Genomic DNA, 18,571 nt, shown 5'->3' on the forward strand with positions numbered 1-18,571 from the left:
TAACAATTTTTATCTCTGCTCAGGATATCAAAATGCATTAAAGACTTTAAAAGTTATAATTAATTATCTTGAACTCCCTCCCTAAAATCTTAAGTAGGGAAAATTTACTCATAGAAAACTAAAAGTTATGCATCAGTTTACAAAATACAGCATGTGAAGATCAACACCTGAGAGCCTATCTGCATAATCAGATAACCTTTATTTGTTGTGCAATTTCACCCATCACCTCCCCAATCTTGTTGCTACCTTCTCCCGAAGGTATTTGTTATTGTCTGTTCTTGGGAATAGATCGGCATTCATTTTTCCTAAAAGTCATTAATTATCACTCAACAGGCCCTGCTTCCATCTTCCTCTCCCTTATGAAGGGAATATTTAAGTTTAAATTATACAGCCCTTTTCTGAGTTTCTGTATTTTGTTTTGCTCTTGCACATATGTGCACATTAATTAATTTAAATGCCTTTTCTCCTGTTAATTTGCCTACTGTCAGTTCTGATTGACCATTTTAAATTCACAGAGCCTCCTGCGTTAGGTGGCCACTTAACATTTGAGCAATGTCCATTCTTTGCTTACCTATAAAGTTCTGGACTAAAGGACCACATGGAAATTCCATTTTTTGGATTCCCCTCCTAGAGAAACTAGGAATCTTTCCTTCCTTTTCCTTATTTCCAGTAAAAACTCCTAACCTCTTTGTTTTGGTTTGTGACTTTATTCTTTGACTTTTTGTGAGACTATGAGCTCAGTTTGTACAAGACTAACTGCTTTAATACAACCTCAATATAAATATCTAATTTACTCATTCAACAAAAATTGATTTGTGATGTTGTGAGGAAATCCTTGGCCCAAATTTTCAGTTTTCCTCTACCTTTACTGTTTTGTTTTACATCTAGATATAAGCCTCATGTGCTCAGAGGTGGGCTTTTGGAATGTGATGAGATCATGGGGGACTAATGGATTAGTCCACTGATGAATTTAGATCTAAGTAATACTGGGAGATGGAACTTGGTCAGAAGATGTGGGTCTCTGGGGGCACAGCTTCAAAGGGTATACATCCTGCCCTCCTCCCTTGATCTCTCCCTTTGCTACATGCCACTCTGCTTTCATCAGTCAACTACAAACTGAAACTTCTACAAACTGTGAGCCAAAGTAAATCTTTTTTCCTTTAAGTTGTGGGCATGGATATTGTGTGAGCAACAAAGAAAGTAACTAACACATTTACTACCCATTATAATTTACTACCCATTATAATTAAGTGTTATAAAAAAGAAAGAGCCATCAGAGGAATAAATAGGATATGGATCCTGTCATCATTCAGAACATGACAGGTAAAAAATATCCTACAGTAGGTTGGATCCTATTATGTTGAAAAGCATTTCCCCCAAGAAAAACTTACAAATAGGCAAAAAGCTGCATCCATTCATACTTGTTTATTTAATTGGAGAAGACAGTCAACTGGCAGAATGAAAGCTTTAATGTTTTATAAATATTTTATATAAAATATAATATTTTATATTCTTTTTTAATAAGTAGAAAAAAGAAATAAGATATGAATGGTATAAGTGTGGATATTAAGACAGGTTAATAATGAAGCTAATAACACTTGATCTTTCAATCAGGTCTTGTCTACCTGCTATACAAAACATTTAACTGCATAACACACAGCCTATAATAAATATGAAAGAGTTCATTTAAACTAAATGTAACTATCATGGACCTTTAATATAAATATTGGTAATAATAGTTAATATTTATTGAGTCTCTGCATGTTAGGCACTGCACTGAACAATATTAAACTGCTCACTATTTATGGCACCACAAAAGGTGGTATCTTTCCCATTTTATAGGAATAGAAGGTAAAGACAAGTTAACTTGCTTAAGGAACAGGGTTAGGTTTCCAAGGCTAGGATTAAAATTTAGCCACAAATTTTACTTTTTAATATGATGGTATGTTTATTTTGCAGTAAGTTTATTTCAGAACTGTGAGAAAACTAATAAAATATTAGTAACTGCAAAAATATGAAAATGTTTTTAGAACATGGAGATAAACTGATTAGATTTTTTTTTTTTTTGGTCTTTTTCCTTTTTATCGGTACCAGAGATTGAACTCACGACTGCCTGCTTGCAAGGCAGGCGCTTATGCTGCTGAGCTAAATCCCTTGATTACATTTTTTCAGACAGACATTTTAAAAATTCTCAACATGTCTGCCATTCTTAAAACCTAAATTCACATGGTAGGCATAGACTATACAGACTTTAGGTATCCAAAGAGGCCCCAATATGGCAAATTTTCATTGAAGAAAAGCTTTTAAATAACAAATAGCTTCAAGAAATAGTGAACTACTTAAATACAGTTACTACATCTTTACCAATTCTAGGAGAGAACTAAGTACTAATATACTTACAGTTATCACATGGAGTGAAATAAATTCCTCTTTTATAAATCTAGAACAGTACCAACTTCACACAAATGTGGTAAGAATACAATCAAACAAATACTTCCTGAATCCTGGTTGAGAAGAAATGCTTTGAACGTGAAAAAGGGTATCTAGAGAAAATTGTTAATTCTGTTTGCTGAAATCAAGAGAATAGATTTCATTCTGTGCAAATGCACATTTTTTGTAAGTAAACAAATGATACTTATCCAACTTTTAAAAAATTAAACTAGAACTGATGGTACACAAAAGCTGTCTGTAAATCTCTTGAGTACAATTACAAGATATGATCAAGAGCTGCTTAGCAGTCATTAAACCTCCACAATTTATAGAAAACTGTGTGTGATCTTCCAGATAGAGTTTGTCACGAAAAAAAGGAGAAATGAAGACCAAATTCTGGTTTTTGGTGCATAAGCGAACATGAAAAAAATAAAAAAAGAATAATGGTCATCAGCCCAAGGAAGGATAAAAACCTCTTTGATTTCAATTTCTCTCACTATTTGTAAGAGAGTGAAAAAAAAATAAGGTTGAAGTTAATATGTTGATCTTTTTTTTCTTTCAAATCGCTTGCCAACACCTTTGCATTAGGATAGGAAGGTCAATTTTAGAGCTTGAGACTTTCTCCCGCTCATTATATTCAGTGTTAATAAAGGATCAGAGTTGTAGAGACAGGGATTGTATTTGATTTATTCTATTTCATTGTATTTGAGCCCCCACATAGGAAAAATTGGGCACATTACCTTTCCTATGTATTTGTATATTTTTATATGAAACATCAGAGTATACTATAAGAATAGTCAGTAAGGAATTAAAATGGTTTTGAAACACTGACCTAGGTTAATATATGCTTTATGGAATTAGAAAATGCATGCAAATCTTGTGACATTTGACACTGGTATATAGTGGGATATTTCAGACTGGGTTCTAACTTACGATTCGGTCAGCGTATATTTACTATGCTTACTATGAGCTAGATGAAGAAAAGGACTAAGACCTAAAAGAAGTTATGTCAGTGTCTCTACTGAACCAAATTTTATAATCTAGTAATGAATTATATACCATTATGATATTGTGATTAAGGCATAATTGTAATTTATTCAATCATTAACTCAAAGTGTATTTATTAAACCCCGATTGTTTCCCCCAAACTGGTTTAAGTGATAAATTATATCTAAAAATATAAAGTGGAGCAACTGGTTTCAAACAGCTCAGAACACAATAAACAAAGACAAATAAATGTACAATGTAAACATTATGATACAAATAGTGATTGTAAGAAATGACTGGGGTAAGGTTGGGGAGGTATGATCAGAAAAGGGTTCCTGGAGTTGTCCCCTATGAGTAGAGGCTATTTCCCTTTGGTGGTGATGGTGGTAGTAGAGGCATGCTCAAAATAAACAAAATTTGTTGTCTTAGTTCTAAATGCTACAAGTGCAAAATCAAACTGTTGTTTAGAGGAAGACCTATACTTCCTCTAAAACTCTAGAGGAATTCAGTCTTTGTTTATGATCAGAATTTTAAGGGACAATCATAACTAAATTAGATGTAGACAAGGTGACATAGTTAAAAAAGGGCCAGGGCAACTCACAAGTGATGGGGCCTGTGGCAACTGGGAAATTGCAAATATAATCGAAGCTAACAACCTATGATAAGAGGAGGGGTTGATAAAGTTGGTAGAGGTCAATTCACAAGGGTCATGAAAAACCACTAACAGATTTAAACAGGGAATGTTATAATTATATTAACATTTTAACAATTTCACTGGAGTAAAGAGTGTAAATAAGAATGGGCTACTTATGGAATAAATAATGAGGGAAGGAGAACAAGTTTGTAGATTAATCTAGAAATCCAAATGAGAAACTTGATTATATCACTGAAAGTACTTCTATAAAACAGATGTGTTGGTTTTATGTGACTGTGACAAAACACTTGACAAAAACAACCTAAAAGAAGAAAGATTTATATTGGTTCATGAGTTCAGAGATTTCAGTCCATGGTCAGTTGGCTGCAATGCTTGTAGGCTGAGGTGAAGCAGAGGATCATGGGAAGGGCATGGCAGAAGAAAGCTGCTCATGCAGAGGACAGCAGCCAAGGAGCAGAGAGCAGAAAGCATGTTGGACTTCTGTTTTTTGTTCCATCTGGGCCCTCACCCTATTGAATATTGCTGCCCATATTTAGAAATAATTCAAATAATGCCAAGGCAAAGGAACATAGGTGACAAGAAGGTTCATTCTGATTGAAGTCTTGATAGGAAGTAAGTGGCTGTTTGTCCTATTTTTTGCCTACGACTGGGGGATTCCTGGGAGTTGGGACTTTTCAGCACTAAAATCAGGAAAGTGCTATGCAAGCCAGGACGGGTTGATCACTAGAAAGCAGTATTAGAAAAATAATGCTTGGCCAAAATACGAAGGACTTGGAAAGAGAAGCAGAGGCATTTATTCTTAATACAGTAATTAACAGGTTCACTTTGTAGTTGCTTTGATACAAAGAACTGAGGGTAACACAGGAATGCTCAGAAAGACTGTTCTAAACATAAGAGGAAAGAGAAACTATGCGAAGGGAACACAATTTTTAAGCTATTATAGTAATCTTAAGTTTGAAGTGATTTGGGTTTCAACATCTATGTGAGGGAAGAAAAATAAACCTATGCTTATTTAATGCTTACTATATTTCAGGCATTATATTAGATTTTACATAAATTGTCAATTCTCTCTGAAACAATCACAGACACTTTATAAATATTTAGGTATTTGTTCACACACTCATTCACCATTTCTCAAATATTTTTTGAGAGCCTTTTTCTTACTTGACATGCCTAGTTTATTATTACTTCTTTTGCCACTGCTAAAATTTGAAAGTAGATCTGGCTACAAACTTCTCTGTATATATTTAAAAAACTTAAAAAGATAATTTAAAGAAAGAAATATAAAATTATGACATTAGTCAAAGGTGAAAAACAAGTAATTTCTATGTCAAGAAACATTAAGAATGTGAGTTTTGACACAGAAAACAGAGTTTAACCTACTGTATATGAGATTATAAAAAGACATTCAAATAGGAGCTGGAAATTTAAATATGAATCCACGTGAGTTTTGCCATTTTAGTGTATATTATAATATACCAGCAGTTATGTGAGCTCTAATTTGCCATATCTATAATGTAACTCATTTCTAAATTCCTTTTAAGCAAAGGACTGAAACTTACCATATGATGATAAGATAATCTATATTTATGTTAAACTGGACTTCTACATTAGTATCTAACTTTATTCATCCTTTTTCTATAGAGGAGGAGATTCTCTCTATCACCTGTCCCTCAGATATACAAAGATTATATATAAGTTTTAAGACTCCTAGCTCAAAAACTTTCTATTTATCTGTGAATTAATATTTCATATTAAAATATAAATTTTTTATGCATTATTTTCACTGGTGACTTTTCTGTATTTCAAATGTTTACAGTATATGGTGCAGTGTATACACAAAATTCACTAGTGTCAACTACAATTATGTTTAAAAATATTATATGGAAATTAAAAAATGTATGCTAAAGACACAAATATTTATCATTTCATTTCAACATTTATCAACCAACTATTTGCAATTCGTTTCAAAGATTTTTTTTTGTACCTGGAGTTGATATGATCTCACACTTACCAGGCAGGTGTTTATGCTGCTGAGCTAAATTCCCAGCCTAAAGAACTTTTTAATTTGATCAATTTAACATGTACATTTGTCAAACAGAAAAATCATCACTTATTTGGATGTCAGAGAGAGGTATGTACTTAATGCACTTACTTTGACCAAAGCAACTCATATTACAGTTCATTTTCAAAAATGCAAAAGTAAGGTAAGAATCAAGATATTTTAATAGTAGCCTGGTAGTGTTTTCAAAAGGCAATATTTGTAACAGATTTATTACTACCATTATATATAAATGATATGAAAAGAAACATTAAGACTGAAGGCAAAAAGTAGAATATCATAGAAACTATATTGAGGTAAACAGAAAATCAATCATTAAAGATTTTCTAAGTGTTTACCTCACAGAGTAGAATATATTATGGCTACCAAGTTTCTTTCACTTTAACAGTTTAGTTTATAATTCTTTGTTATTTAAAAAGGTGGTACTTAAAAATTCTGTCTTATAACCTTTTTTTTGCAAAAGCTCCAAATTATTATTCATTTAGGGCTTACTAGTATTCTAGTAAATGTGTTAATAATTGAAAGGACAACTGTTTAGCATCTTGCAACTTTTAAATACTATTTTCCTTAGGTAGCTGAAAGTTTTAAAACATTAAATGAAAATATAATTATTTTAGTCCTTGTCCACCCAACAGGAAATAACTTAGCCTCAAAGTTTCCAGATATCTAAATCAACAATGGTCCTGGGAAATCTAAGACATTAAATATAAGGTTTTAAAAGGTTCAGCTTGAATTTTCTATTTTTGTTTGCTTCAGTGCTGTCCTACAAATCATAACAGATTTGTATCTAATATATACTCCAGATTCTTATATAAATCAGAACAAACACTATTTCTACAAAGAGATATGGAGTGTGATAAAAATATCTGGTGATAGTCAAATAAATTTTATTATAATGAAAGACATTGCTATTAACCCCCACAAAATACTCTCCTTGCTTCAAGTATACTTATTGCATTATTCTTGCAATGTGTGTCTTTATGAGATGTGATAAAAAATAAGGTGAATGCTTCTACTGAGGGCCATTTAATGGAAGTGGACGCTCTTGCAAACAGTACAGTGTGTTCTCATTCACTCTGTCACCAGATCTGGCACAAAAAATGACCACAAAAGGTAAAACATTTTGAATTGATTGAGGACATTGGGGCAGTCACTACAGAGCAACTAAAGATACCAAAGAAAGAAGACTTTCAGAACTGTTTTAAAAAATGGCAAGAACTATGGAATAAGTGTGTTCAAAATATGGGAGAATATTTTCAGGATTAATGACAATGTATCTTTTACTCCAATGAGTTTTTAAAAAGTAAATATTCACTGTATGTTTAGATTACAGACAGTACTTTGGCCATTAAGGAATTCTCAAACAATCTTTTCAAAAGACTTTAAAAAAATGAAGATGTCACAAAAAAGCTGAAGGTCAGTTAGAAATTTAGAAGATGAGATCTTCTTTTTTAAAAGTAAATTTGGTGTATTATTTAAAAGGGGCCATAAATTACATGGACTAGCCTACAATATTAACCAGATGTACCTGCAAATTATCTTGTCATATAACTTATGGGGAGGCTCATTTTTGAGCAAAGCTTATATTTTCATCTTAGAAATGCCACAGAATATAGTGATGAACAATTAGTAAAGCCAATGTAGTACATTAGGGATTGGAGACTTTTATTTTTTCAACAGTGGATGTGAGTAAGATATAAATGTAAAACAAGATATTGAGCCATGTAAGATCTGGCTGTCTCCATAGTGATGCCATGCACTTTACAGCAGTCCTTCAAGAGGCTTCCACATGCAAAATTAAAACACAAGACTATTTCTTGAAATTTTAATTATATTGGTCTACATAAATTAGAAAGACCACTTATATGGAGAGTACAGAAATGTGGCATTGAGTGGAACAGAGAAATCCTACCGAAAATGAGAGAGAGACAGAGAGAGAGAGAGAGAGAGAGAGAGAGAGAGAGAGAGAGAGAGAGAGAGAGACGGACAGACAGACAGAGAGACAGAGAGAGACAGAGAGAAAGAGACAGAGAGACAGAGTGAGCGAGAGAAGCAGACTTCATGACAAAGAAAACCCACATGTAATAATGGAAGAACCAAATCCAGATGAAGCCAGAATTCACCTAAGAGTTGAGTGCCATGGAGGTAATACCACAGCACACAAAATCCGCACCCCCAACCCAGTTTCACATTCCGTCTGAGCCCTCCTAAATACATGCTGTCACAGAGAAAGTAATACCCTGATGGATGCTGTAGGCTGTGATTGGAGATGATGCCAATGGTAGACTTCTTTTACATTCTCATGGGAAATGGAGAAATGCCTGGATGAAGTGGCAGAAAGAAATGTGTTATATATATTTTTATACTAGGAGTCATAATTCCAGGGAATTAAGAAAAGACCCATAGAAAACATAATTACGAAATGATATAAACTTTCTTTTTAAAAAGTCGTTGGTATCATAAGTAGTTCATTTGCCTTGTAATGTTTTGCATCTCCATCACTATATTTCAAGAATAAATTAACTCTTCACCTTTATCATATCATCTTTAAAAATGTCCTTATTGCAGGGAAAGGGACAAGTTCCATTATATATATTCTTTTTAAGAAGTACTGTTGGTCTATAAATCTTCCATAGATCACCGTTTACTCATTGCATTTTACATTGCTTAGGGATCTTTAAAAAAAAAAATCTTTAGCTTTTTGTGCATCTTACTAAAATCACAGTGAAACTAAATAAAAAACATGATGAAAATATGTTTATGCTAAACCATTCACCTATTTACCTCAATTACAATCTGATACTTAAAGTACAAAAATGATAATGAAAATAAATAAAGGAATTTGGTCCTTAGAATTTGTTAAATAAAGATCATTGTTTAATTGGGTGTTTTTAACATTTTGTATTATTCTCATGGCACTTTTCCTAAACTCTTTTTATATACCCATTTCAAACTGTATGTTTTTCTTTTCTTTTCTATTTTTAAAAAAGCTGTTATTAGTATACATTGTTTTGTGAATAGAATTAAAGGTTTCTCACCTTAAAAAAAAGTAAGAAGTAAGTAATGCTTTATAATACAAGTATTAGGAGAAAAAAATCTGTGAGCGGTACAACATACAAAATAAAAATTAAAGAAGGTGCCTATAATTCTTTTGGCTCAATAAACTTTAACTCCAAGACTATGGGTTTTGATTTAAGATTCAGAAATGAATGGTGAAGTTGTTTATAACTCTGCTGTGTATGTTAATGTTAGTCTCTGAGAAAGGGACCAAAGGCAATTCAGTCCCTGTTCTGATTTCTTTCAACGCTTTTTCTTAAAAATTGAAATCTAAAGAAAGTGTTCTGTCTGTGACTCTGTATGTGGTATTTTAGATAGTACATGGTTTTTGGGGTTTTTTTTTTTGGCTTGATATTTTGAGGTCATATTTCTGTGATAAAAAAATTAAGTTGACCTTAATATAGAAGCTGTAGCACCCACACAAAGTAAGTATGTATATAGCAATGTTATGTTGTAAAGAAAAGACTGAGATTTTAAACAAAATTCAGAGACTGAAGTCTATTATTACCATATTTTGAGGTATATGTACTCTTTTCTTAGTTATTCAATAGTGTCTTGCTTTGGAAAGTAGACTTAACAGATCAGATACTCAAAGTTTGTCAATATTTTAATAATCCTGCTTTATGAAAAGAAGAAAAACCATTTATATTGCAGTTTACCACAATAGGAATAACAAAATAAATCCCTTAAGAATCAAAGACTATAGATCACATTTTATAAGTATCTTTCTGAAAAAAAAAAAAGCGATTCTTATGATAGACAAACTCTTTTGGCCTATATGAACCTTGTGAAAATAGAAGTGTCAGGGAAACTAATTAGCCTAATTAGTTTTTAAAAAAAGGGAATGAATCTCCTAGAGAGCAGACCACTTACATTTAGCTTTTTTGTTCACTTTTTAAAACAATAACTATGGAAGCTCTATTATATTTTTAATGGGACAGGCTCATCACTGACTTAACATAAATCTTCAGTTATCAGACTGATAATATGGTTTCCAAAGTAAAATCTTTGTCTTTATCCAGTGTGAGTTTAATAATAAATTACCTAGTTCAAAGGAAACTTTATAGAATAAGGTAGTGGTAACAAGAGAGTTGGCTATCATACAGAGACTACCAAACAGTTATTTAGAAAACAGTTCAATATAAACATATGGAATTTTCCCAATAGAACAGTGACATTTTCCCTTTGTTACCCTCATCCCTTTCAGCCAAGTGCAAAGTGCAAGGCAAAATAAATTAAGGCAAAAGGAAAATAAAATAAGAATGGTGAGTGCGAGCATGTTGCTGACCATGTAAGAAAACACGTGCAAAATATACCTCAGATACACTATAGGTAGATGAGCACGAGGGAAGCCGAGCCTGGTTTTGCAGTGGGGAAAAGAAAACACTGTTAAAGAGGAAATTATAGAATAGTAAGGGTCTCAGAAGGTTTGGATGGCTCCATCACCAACACTTTTGCCAGATAACAAACACAACAGCCTTAAAAGTGAATGCTTGAGTAGAAAAATTTCTCAAGGCTCAAGTTATTAGAAGGATAATCCTGTGATTAAAAAAAGAACCTTGCTAAAAAGAAATACAAAATATTCTATAATGGAGATGACACCTTCTAATCAGGCAGATTCTGATATAATCTTCCTGAGAAGATGTTCACGCAAGGGAGAAAGCTGGACACTGGACAGTTTTCCTTCAGGTATCAGTAGTCTTCATTGGTTTAAGATTCAGAAATGAATGGTGAAATTGTTTATAACTCTGTTGTGCATGTTCATGTTAGTCTCTGAAAAAGGGACCAAACGCAATTCAGTCTTCTGATTTCCTGTTCTTACTATACTTACAATAGTATATTGAATGCCCTCAGACCCCTTACAGCTCTCTCTTTTCATATAGATGTCCATACCAACACCACAAAAATGTAAAAACTTAAAATTCTTCTTCAGACTCTTCTTTTATCAGAATGTTTCTTTTTTTCCCCCACTGGTTTTTTGAACATCTATTTTATCACTGATTTTAAAGTTATTTAATACTTAAAGCCATGTTTAGGGGCCTGGGATATATAGCTCAGTGGCACAGTGCCTGCCTGTAAGCACAAGGTCTTGGGTTCGATTACAGGTACAAAAAAACAAAACAAAAACCAACCACATATAACCTTTTTACTTCACAAATTTCTTTTCTTCTCTCTCTCTCTTTTCCCTTCCCTTCCTTTCCTCTCTCTTCCTTCTTCCCTCTTCCCTCCCTCCCTCTCCCTCTGTCTTTCTTTTGATGTGCTATGCTGTGTTGTCCAGGCTGGCCTTGAATTCCCAGACTCAAGTGATCCTCCTGCTTCAGTCTCTCAAATAGTTGGGATTTCTGAAGCATGCCCCCATAGTGTGCCATCCACTAAGCTTTTGAATTGGTAATTTTCTAGCCTATTCTTACTTTCTAGGTTATTATACTGTCACATTCAATTAAATGGTCTCTTTCTTCTATTACCTCTCTCAAAACCATTTAAGTTAAAATTGTTAAGTACACATTCTTCAGTTACAAATTCTGAAATGAATTTTTAGAACACAAAAAGAATTAAAGAAGATGACAAGGTTCAGGAATTAGAAACAACTTTGTTATCAAATCTGTTTCTTAACTGTATTTCTAGCACATAGCATAGAATATAGTAGGTGCTCAATAAGTGTATACTGAATAAATTTTTTCATCTTTTCCTAAAAAACTAAATGGATTAATATGCATACATTTTAAAGCTTACTATCATAAATATTTGTGATAAAAATATCATGCCACTTACTACTCTAAGGTGCTTTCCAAAATATAATTCTATTCAGTAAGAAATTAAGTTAAACCATACACATCTGATTTTCTTTAGCAAGATGATAGTTCTAAGAAAGTATTTTTTTTTGGTACCGAGGATCCAACTCACGACCTTGCACTTGCCAGGCAGGCTCTTACGTTGCTGAGTTAAATCCCTAGCCCCCCTAAGGAAATCTTGCTAGCCCTGTTTGTTCTGTTAAAAACAGTTTGGGAATTTTTTCAGCTCTCTCTTTTCTATTACTAGGTAAACTGTCTTGCCAAGGTGAGCTTTTATTAGTACCTTGTTTTTATATTAAAGTCAATTTTGAGAAGGGCAGGTCCACAATGAGCATTGAAAATCTCCCAGATGTGACATTTCCATTTCAAATGAGGCTTAAACTACTCTGAGTTATTTTAATAATAATTCTTTTTCTTTGTTTGGTACCAGGGATTGAACTCATGAGCTCATGATTGTCAGGCAGGTGCTTATACTGTTGAGGTAAATCTCTGGCTCCACTGTAAGTTATTTTACAAACATTTGATAAGAAGTTTTTTGGTCTAAAGCATAGGGGAGAAGATAGAATTTTCTTATTTTTTAGTGTTTTTATTAGTGCATGTTTGTAATACAGAATATGATGTTTATTTGGAGGAACTGGTACATGCATCTTGATCATCTTCAACAAATTTTTCTTTTCCTAAAGTAGAATTTAAATTTCAAAACCAAATTGTTTCTACATAAAAGGAACACTAATAAAGTGAAAATTAGCAAACTTAGTTTGCTTCCCAGAGATAATCCTAAAATTGATTTATTACCATCTATATTATTTTTATTGCTTTTTATTTAAAATTTTTATTAATATACTTGCTGTATACATTGATCATGCCAAAATAATAATCACAACTCTCATAGGGAATCTGTATCTGACATAATATATCTGAATTCTTTTTCTTCCCCATTTTCCTTTCTTCCCTTCAACCCTTCTTCCGCTTCCCATTTACAAAAGCTTTGCCTACAATTTTCCTTCAACTTCTTGTAAAACCAAACCAAACCACAACTTTTTTCCTTCCTTCTCTCCCCATCTTTTTATCCTTCTTATTTGAACAAGTTCTTGCCTTTCAATTTCTATCCTTCATTTTGCTCCTTATTTACCTTTTGGGTTTCACATACAAGAGAAACAAAGGTATACTTAAACTTGTGTATTTGATTTATTTCACTTATAATTATGGTCTCCAGGTGCATCTATTTATCTAAGAATGGCTCAAGTTTATCCTTCTTTACAGCAGAGGACTATTACATTATATACACCACATTTTCTTTATTCATTTATCTATTGATGGACATATGGGCCATTTTCAAGATTTAGCTATATTAAATTGTGCTGTTATAAACATAGTTATGCATATATCACTGTGGTATGATGCTCAACTTGTCTGGGAAGATAACTAAAGGGGAACAGCTGAGTCAAATGGAACCTCTAGTTTCAGTTTCTTGAGGAATCTCCGTAATGATTTCCACAGTGTTGTACCAATTTACACTTCCACCAACAATGGAGAAGGGTTCTTTTTTTCCCCACAGCCCCACCAGCATTTGTTATTTGTTGATTTCTTGATGATAGCCATTCTTTCTGGAGTGAGATGCAATCTCAGTGTTTTAATTTATATTTCTTAAATGACCAGTATTATGTACTTGATTATTGTAATCTGGTCATATTAACAAGGCACTATCGACCAACATATTCAGGATATTACATAATTATTATAAATGAAATAGTAAATAAATGCATATTAATATAAGTGTGAAAATACAAAAAAGGGGAAAATCTGGAGGGCTTAAAGAATATTTTACATACAAGAACTGAGAGACAGTGAAATGTGCCTAAAGAAATTAGGTTATAAACAAACAGATGCTTTCTCATCTAAAGACCACTTATTGCTTCTTATCTAAGGACCAGTGTTCCAGCTGTTCGGATTGCTAAAAATTGGCTGATTGAATTCAGGTAACTTTCAGCATTTTCAGTTCTGTATTAAAGATATGATTTAAATATATATATATAAATCATATCAGGATTATCTTTCTTAGTTGTATAAAATTTCTCATAGAGGACAAAGATTTTAGGTGAAATCAAACAAGTGATTTAGTAGAAACCAGAAGTTGATTATTGGCTTCAGGGGAAATATCTTTATTAAGATGTAACAAAGAAGCAATAACAGGAAAATGCAGGTAGACAGCAGAAACATTCTAAAATAATTTTCAAAAAAAGTAGAGGAGAGGAATAATGGAGCTTAGCTTTATACTTAACTAGAAAATAGAAATTTATAGGCTATATTCTGTATGACAGTTCTATATTTGAAGGCTTAATGGTAATTCTGTGGGTTCACTTTTTACGTTATGTAAGAGTGTGTGGTGCAGGAGGGTAGTATATAAAGAGAGTAAGAAAAAAATTGTAAAAAGAAAGAATAAAAATATAAAACTGGAACATCTCAGGCAAACAACTCCTCCAAACATACACCTTAATGCAGAATTGTCTAAAACCATTTCTGAAAAAAGAGGAGCTCTTATTTTCTGAAGTTATAAAGTGGTCTTTCAGACTATTATATATATTTCTATGTTAATGTTATCTTGAAGCACTGACCAGTAACAGTAGAACTAGACAAATTTTCATATAAAAGATCAGAGACTAAATGTTTTAGGCCTTGCAGGCCATACAATTTCTTCAACTGTTCAACTTCTGTCGTAGTCCAAAAGCAACTATAGATTTTAGACATATGAGTGAAAATGTCAACATTTCAATAAAACTCCATTTTTGGGTACTAAAAAGTCTGAATGTTTTAAATGCCATGAGGTGGTCTATTGGTTTATTTTTCCTCTACCATTTAAAAATGCAAAAATCATTCTTAGCACGTGGTCCTGCAAAAAAGTGGAATTTGTTCCTAGGATGGTTTGCCAACCTATGAGATATAGAACTCACTAAGTGAATATAAATGTGCAAAAGCACCCAGAGATAATTATTCATCAACAATATACAAAAGTAATTCAGAATCAAAGCTAAAATACCGAAAATGCTCATATTAAAGAAATCTTAAAGTCTGGTCTTCTAATTCATTAGTTTTATTTCATAATAGATCTATTTTGACATTCAGAAAAACTGTTAAATACCTGAAATCACTATCCAAAAGGCTTATAATTTTCTGATTTGATTCAGATACTTCTTTAATATTTATAAAAAAAAGATGGTCTTAAGTTAGGTGATAACCTTGTCCCTTCACTATTTTTCAGTTCAAATACAATTCCTTGATTTGTATTATTGTGGCAAGTACTTACTGATAATTATTCTATTTTTCATTATCTTTTCATCTTGGTTTCACTTATATGCTAGTAATCTGTTTTCATAAGCTATGTTCCTTTTTTTAAACTGCCAAAGCCTTTAAAAATTAACATATCTAGTTAGGTAGAACCTATGTCTATGTATCTAAAGCTGAACAGAAATTATTATCATATTACATATGCTACTTAGATAAAAATTAAAGGATGTGGTCTATGAGTTTTTTACTTTTTTTTCTTAATCTGTCTTTATTTCAAGTTCATTTATCCATGTTTTCTGATTAATTTAGTATTTAGGCTCTCCTTGGCCCTAATGCTCTTTAATTAATTAAATTCTCCGTAAATTTATCTTAATTTATAGTATCTAAACAATTAGCTTACATTTTTCCACTCTTTTTTTTATTCTTAACACTGTCTGCACTTGTCTTCAGTCTTAATTATTTATTATATTACATCATAATATATATATATATATATATATATATATATATATATATATGTAATATATCATATTATATTATAAGCCGGCCTTGCATTCACTATGTAGCTCAGGCTGGTCTTAAGCTCATGATCCTCCTGCCTCAGTCTTCCAAGTGTGGGGATTACAAGCATGAATCAGTGTGCCTGGATTTGTCTTTAATTTTTTGCATTAATTTTAATATTGTCCTTATTACATTCATACATGTGATAAGATGGAAAATTAATTTATTTGGTATAGCTTTATTATTTGGTCATTATTCTCAAAATTATCATCAATCTTAGAATTCCCAGTAAGTTTTCAGTTATTAAATTAGGCAGATTCTGCCTAGATATTATTAAAACAATTACATACTTACTAAAGTTACTTAAAACCCACTTATGGTCAGAGTACTCCTGCTTTTGTACAGTGCAGAGAAAAAGATGATGCATTTCTAACTTAAAGATCAAGAGTAAAACACATCCTCCTTTTTGCTAAAGAAGAGTCAGTGTAAGATGAATAATGCTGTCATATGAGAAATAAATAAAATTCAGAATTTTATTCTGACAACTGCAAGGCTCATCTATCAAAAGAATGCAGGGCTACTACCTTTCCAAAAAATAATATTGTGTATATATCTTACCTATTGAATCATCTCTGATTTAATTAAACCCTTATCCCACAATTCTGAATGATGTGTTACTTTCTCCAACTATTACATAAAATAGTTATTTCATAACATGGTTCTGAATCTTTCACTTACTGAAATATTCAGTAGTGTTACAATGAACTGAAAGGTACCTGTATCATTGCTCTTCTGTGAGCAACTGCAACAAATTTCATGAAATGGAATGGTGACTGCCAATTTACTTCATTTAAGAAAGAAAATCCACTTAATTTAGCTTATAGTTCTGAGGATAACTTTTTCTTTTAAGTAACATTTTTATCTTTATTTATTTTTTGAGATTGGGGTTTGCCATGTTGTCTATGCTAGGAACGAGTTCCAGGCTCAAGCTGTTTTGCCTCAGCCTCCCATGTAGCTGAGAATGCAAGTGTGTACTTCCATGATGGGTTTCAGCAATTCCTAGTATACAAGGTATATTTTAAATATACTTTGGTAGTAAGCATTAAAGCAGAAATACAAAAACTGAACATTCCACCAATTGATTTGCATATTTTTCAGCTGAACTCTTTCAGCTGCCTTTATACCTTTAGTTTTTTGTATGGTAGTTAATAGATCCTTAGAATTATATTGCCCATATTTAATCTTTTTAGCAAAGTTAATTAAATCAAAGTACTTCAGAATAAAAAGAAACAAAAGATTATGTTGAGATTAGTCATTATATAGCTGTATAGGTACTGAAATATAGAAATTAAAGAGTGGCATGAGATAATTCAACTTTAAAGCACCTGACTTAATTTAACCCTGACCTTACCCTAACTATCTACCATTACAGACTTTACAGTTTTCCAGTCTCAGTTTGAGTGAATGGAAGATACCACTTTCCATGAACGGATAACCCTAAAACACATACATGAAAGTTCTTTTATGAGTTTCTAAAATAATATTCGTGTTTATTTTGACTGGTTTATCACAATATTCATACTAACTTTTTAAAAAACACAGTGTAACAGATTCTAGGGACCAACTGTGCATGATCTTTCAAATTCTGTTAAGTATATACCTAGAAAAGAAATACTGGCTCAAAGAAAGCAATAGAGAGATGATGCATCTGTATTAATTTCTTTCTGTGTTTAGCTAATAAAATTCAATAACTGATATTAATAAAACACTGAAATTTAGTAATCAGAAATTTACTAAATAGGTAATTATGTTTATAAACAGACCATAATTAAAAAATGAGCTGAAATAGCATAGGATTGTCATTTCTCTATTATTCTAAATTTTATAACATAAGTATTATAGCAAAATGAATGAAATAAATGATTAACCTTTAAAGGAGTATTTTTTAGATGCTCCAGGAACAGGAGACCAAGGTTACATCACAAATTATTTAGTGAATAATTTAATTTTCTTCTATCATGTTTATGATATATTTAGTAATTTTATTTCTACTTTTAAAAAATATATATGTAGAATCTAAAAGTCTGATCTGCTACAAATAATAATGTTATTAATACTGCCTATACAATATATGTACAATATTGTATGGGTATAAGGTATTATTTTTCTTCAAAGGTTGTCCTGAGTATATGAGCCTTCAGTTGAAGTATTTGTAAGATGTTACATGAAGGTGTTCCTGGTAAAGATGCTAGCTGTTATTTTAAACAAAATATGACAATTATTTTAAAAGAATCTGAGTTAAGAGAATTCTATTAACTCAGAGTACACATGACTACTTGCCTGATTATTTATGATGACCTGTACTACTAACCTTGAAAACTGAATGAATTATCAAGACTCTACTCCTTATATAGCTGAAAGGATTTCTATACTGCCAATTTAATTTGTATTTCAAAATGAGAGCATGAAGCTGCAGCTAGAAAAGAAAGAAAGGGGGTGGGAAGAGACAGAAAGTAAAAAAGATGGAGATGAGAGGACAAACCAGTCAGATTTGGAATTACCAGTCATCAGAAGTTTAAGAAAAAAAAATCACCAAGAAAAATCGTACATTTACTCTGAGAGAGTATCCTTTCACATTGCCTTCTAGGTGATCTCTGAGCTCCTCCAGCTTTCGATGGAGCTACATGTAAACATCAGAAAATGAATTGAAAAGGCAACTTGTTCTCCTTTCAGTTTTCCTCTTTTTCCTTTTAAAATAAGATCATAGAATTATACATTTCTCACTGCCTTTGGCAAACATTT

General features: G+C 32.0%; 1 protein-coding gene across 25 annotated transcripts in view; it reads right to left on the reverse strand.

Moving 5' to 3' along the window:
* Gphn (gephyrin) overlaps positions 1 to 18,571 on the reverse strand; it is a 531,921-nt gene that overhangs the window by 156,114 nt on the left and 357,236 nt on the right. For 11 of the 25 annotated variants that reach the window (XM_063241465.1, XM_063241468.1, XM_063241460.1 and 8 more), the window contains one exon: positions 18,378 to 18,449. The exons of 9 other annotated variants lie outside the window; for them this stretch is intronic. In XM_063241465.1, coding sequence (XP_063097535.1) covers positions 18,378 to 18,449 — 72 coding nt within the window. Of the gene's footprint in view, positions 1 to 10,507; positions 10,550 to 18,377; positions 18,450 to 18,571 lie in introns of all 25 variants that reach the window. 5 more of the 25 variants (XM_063241470.1, XM_063241471.1, XM_063241467.1 and 2 more) reach the window with 1 other exon arrangement.

The sequence above is a fragment of the Cavia porcellus genome, unplaced genomic scaffold (assembly GCF_034190915.1).
Source record: "Cavia porcellus strain 051 isolate PalLab524CR breed Dunkin Hartley unplaced genomic scaffold, mCavPor4.1 scaffold_31, whole genome shotgun sequence".
NCBI classification, from domain to species: domain Eukaryota; kingdom Metazoa; phylum Chordata; class Mammalia; order Rodentia; family Caviidae; genus Cavia; species Cavia porcellus.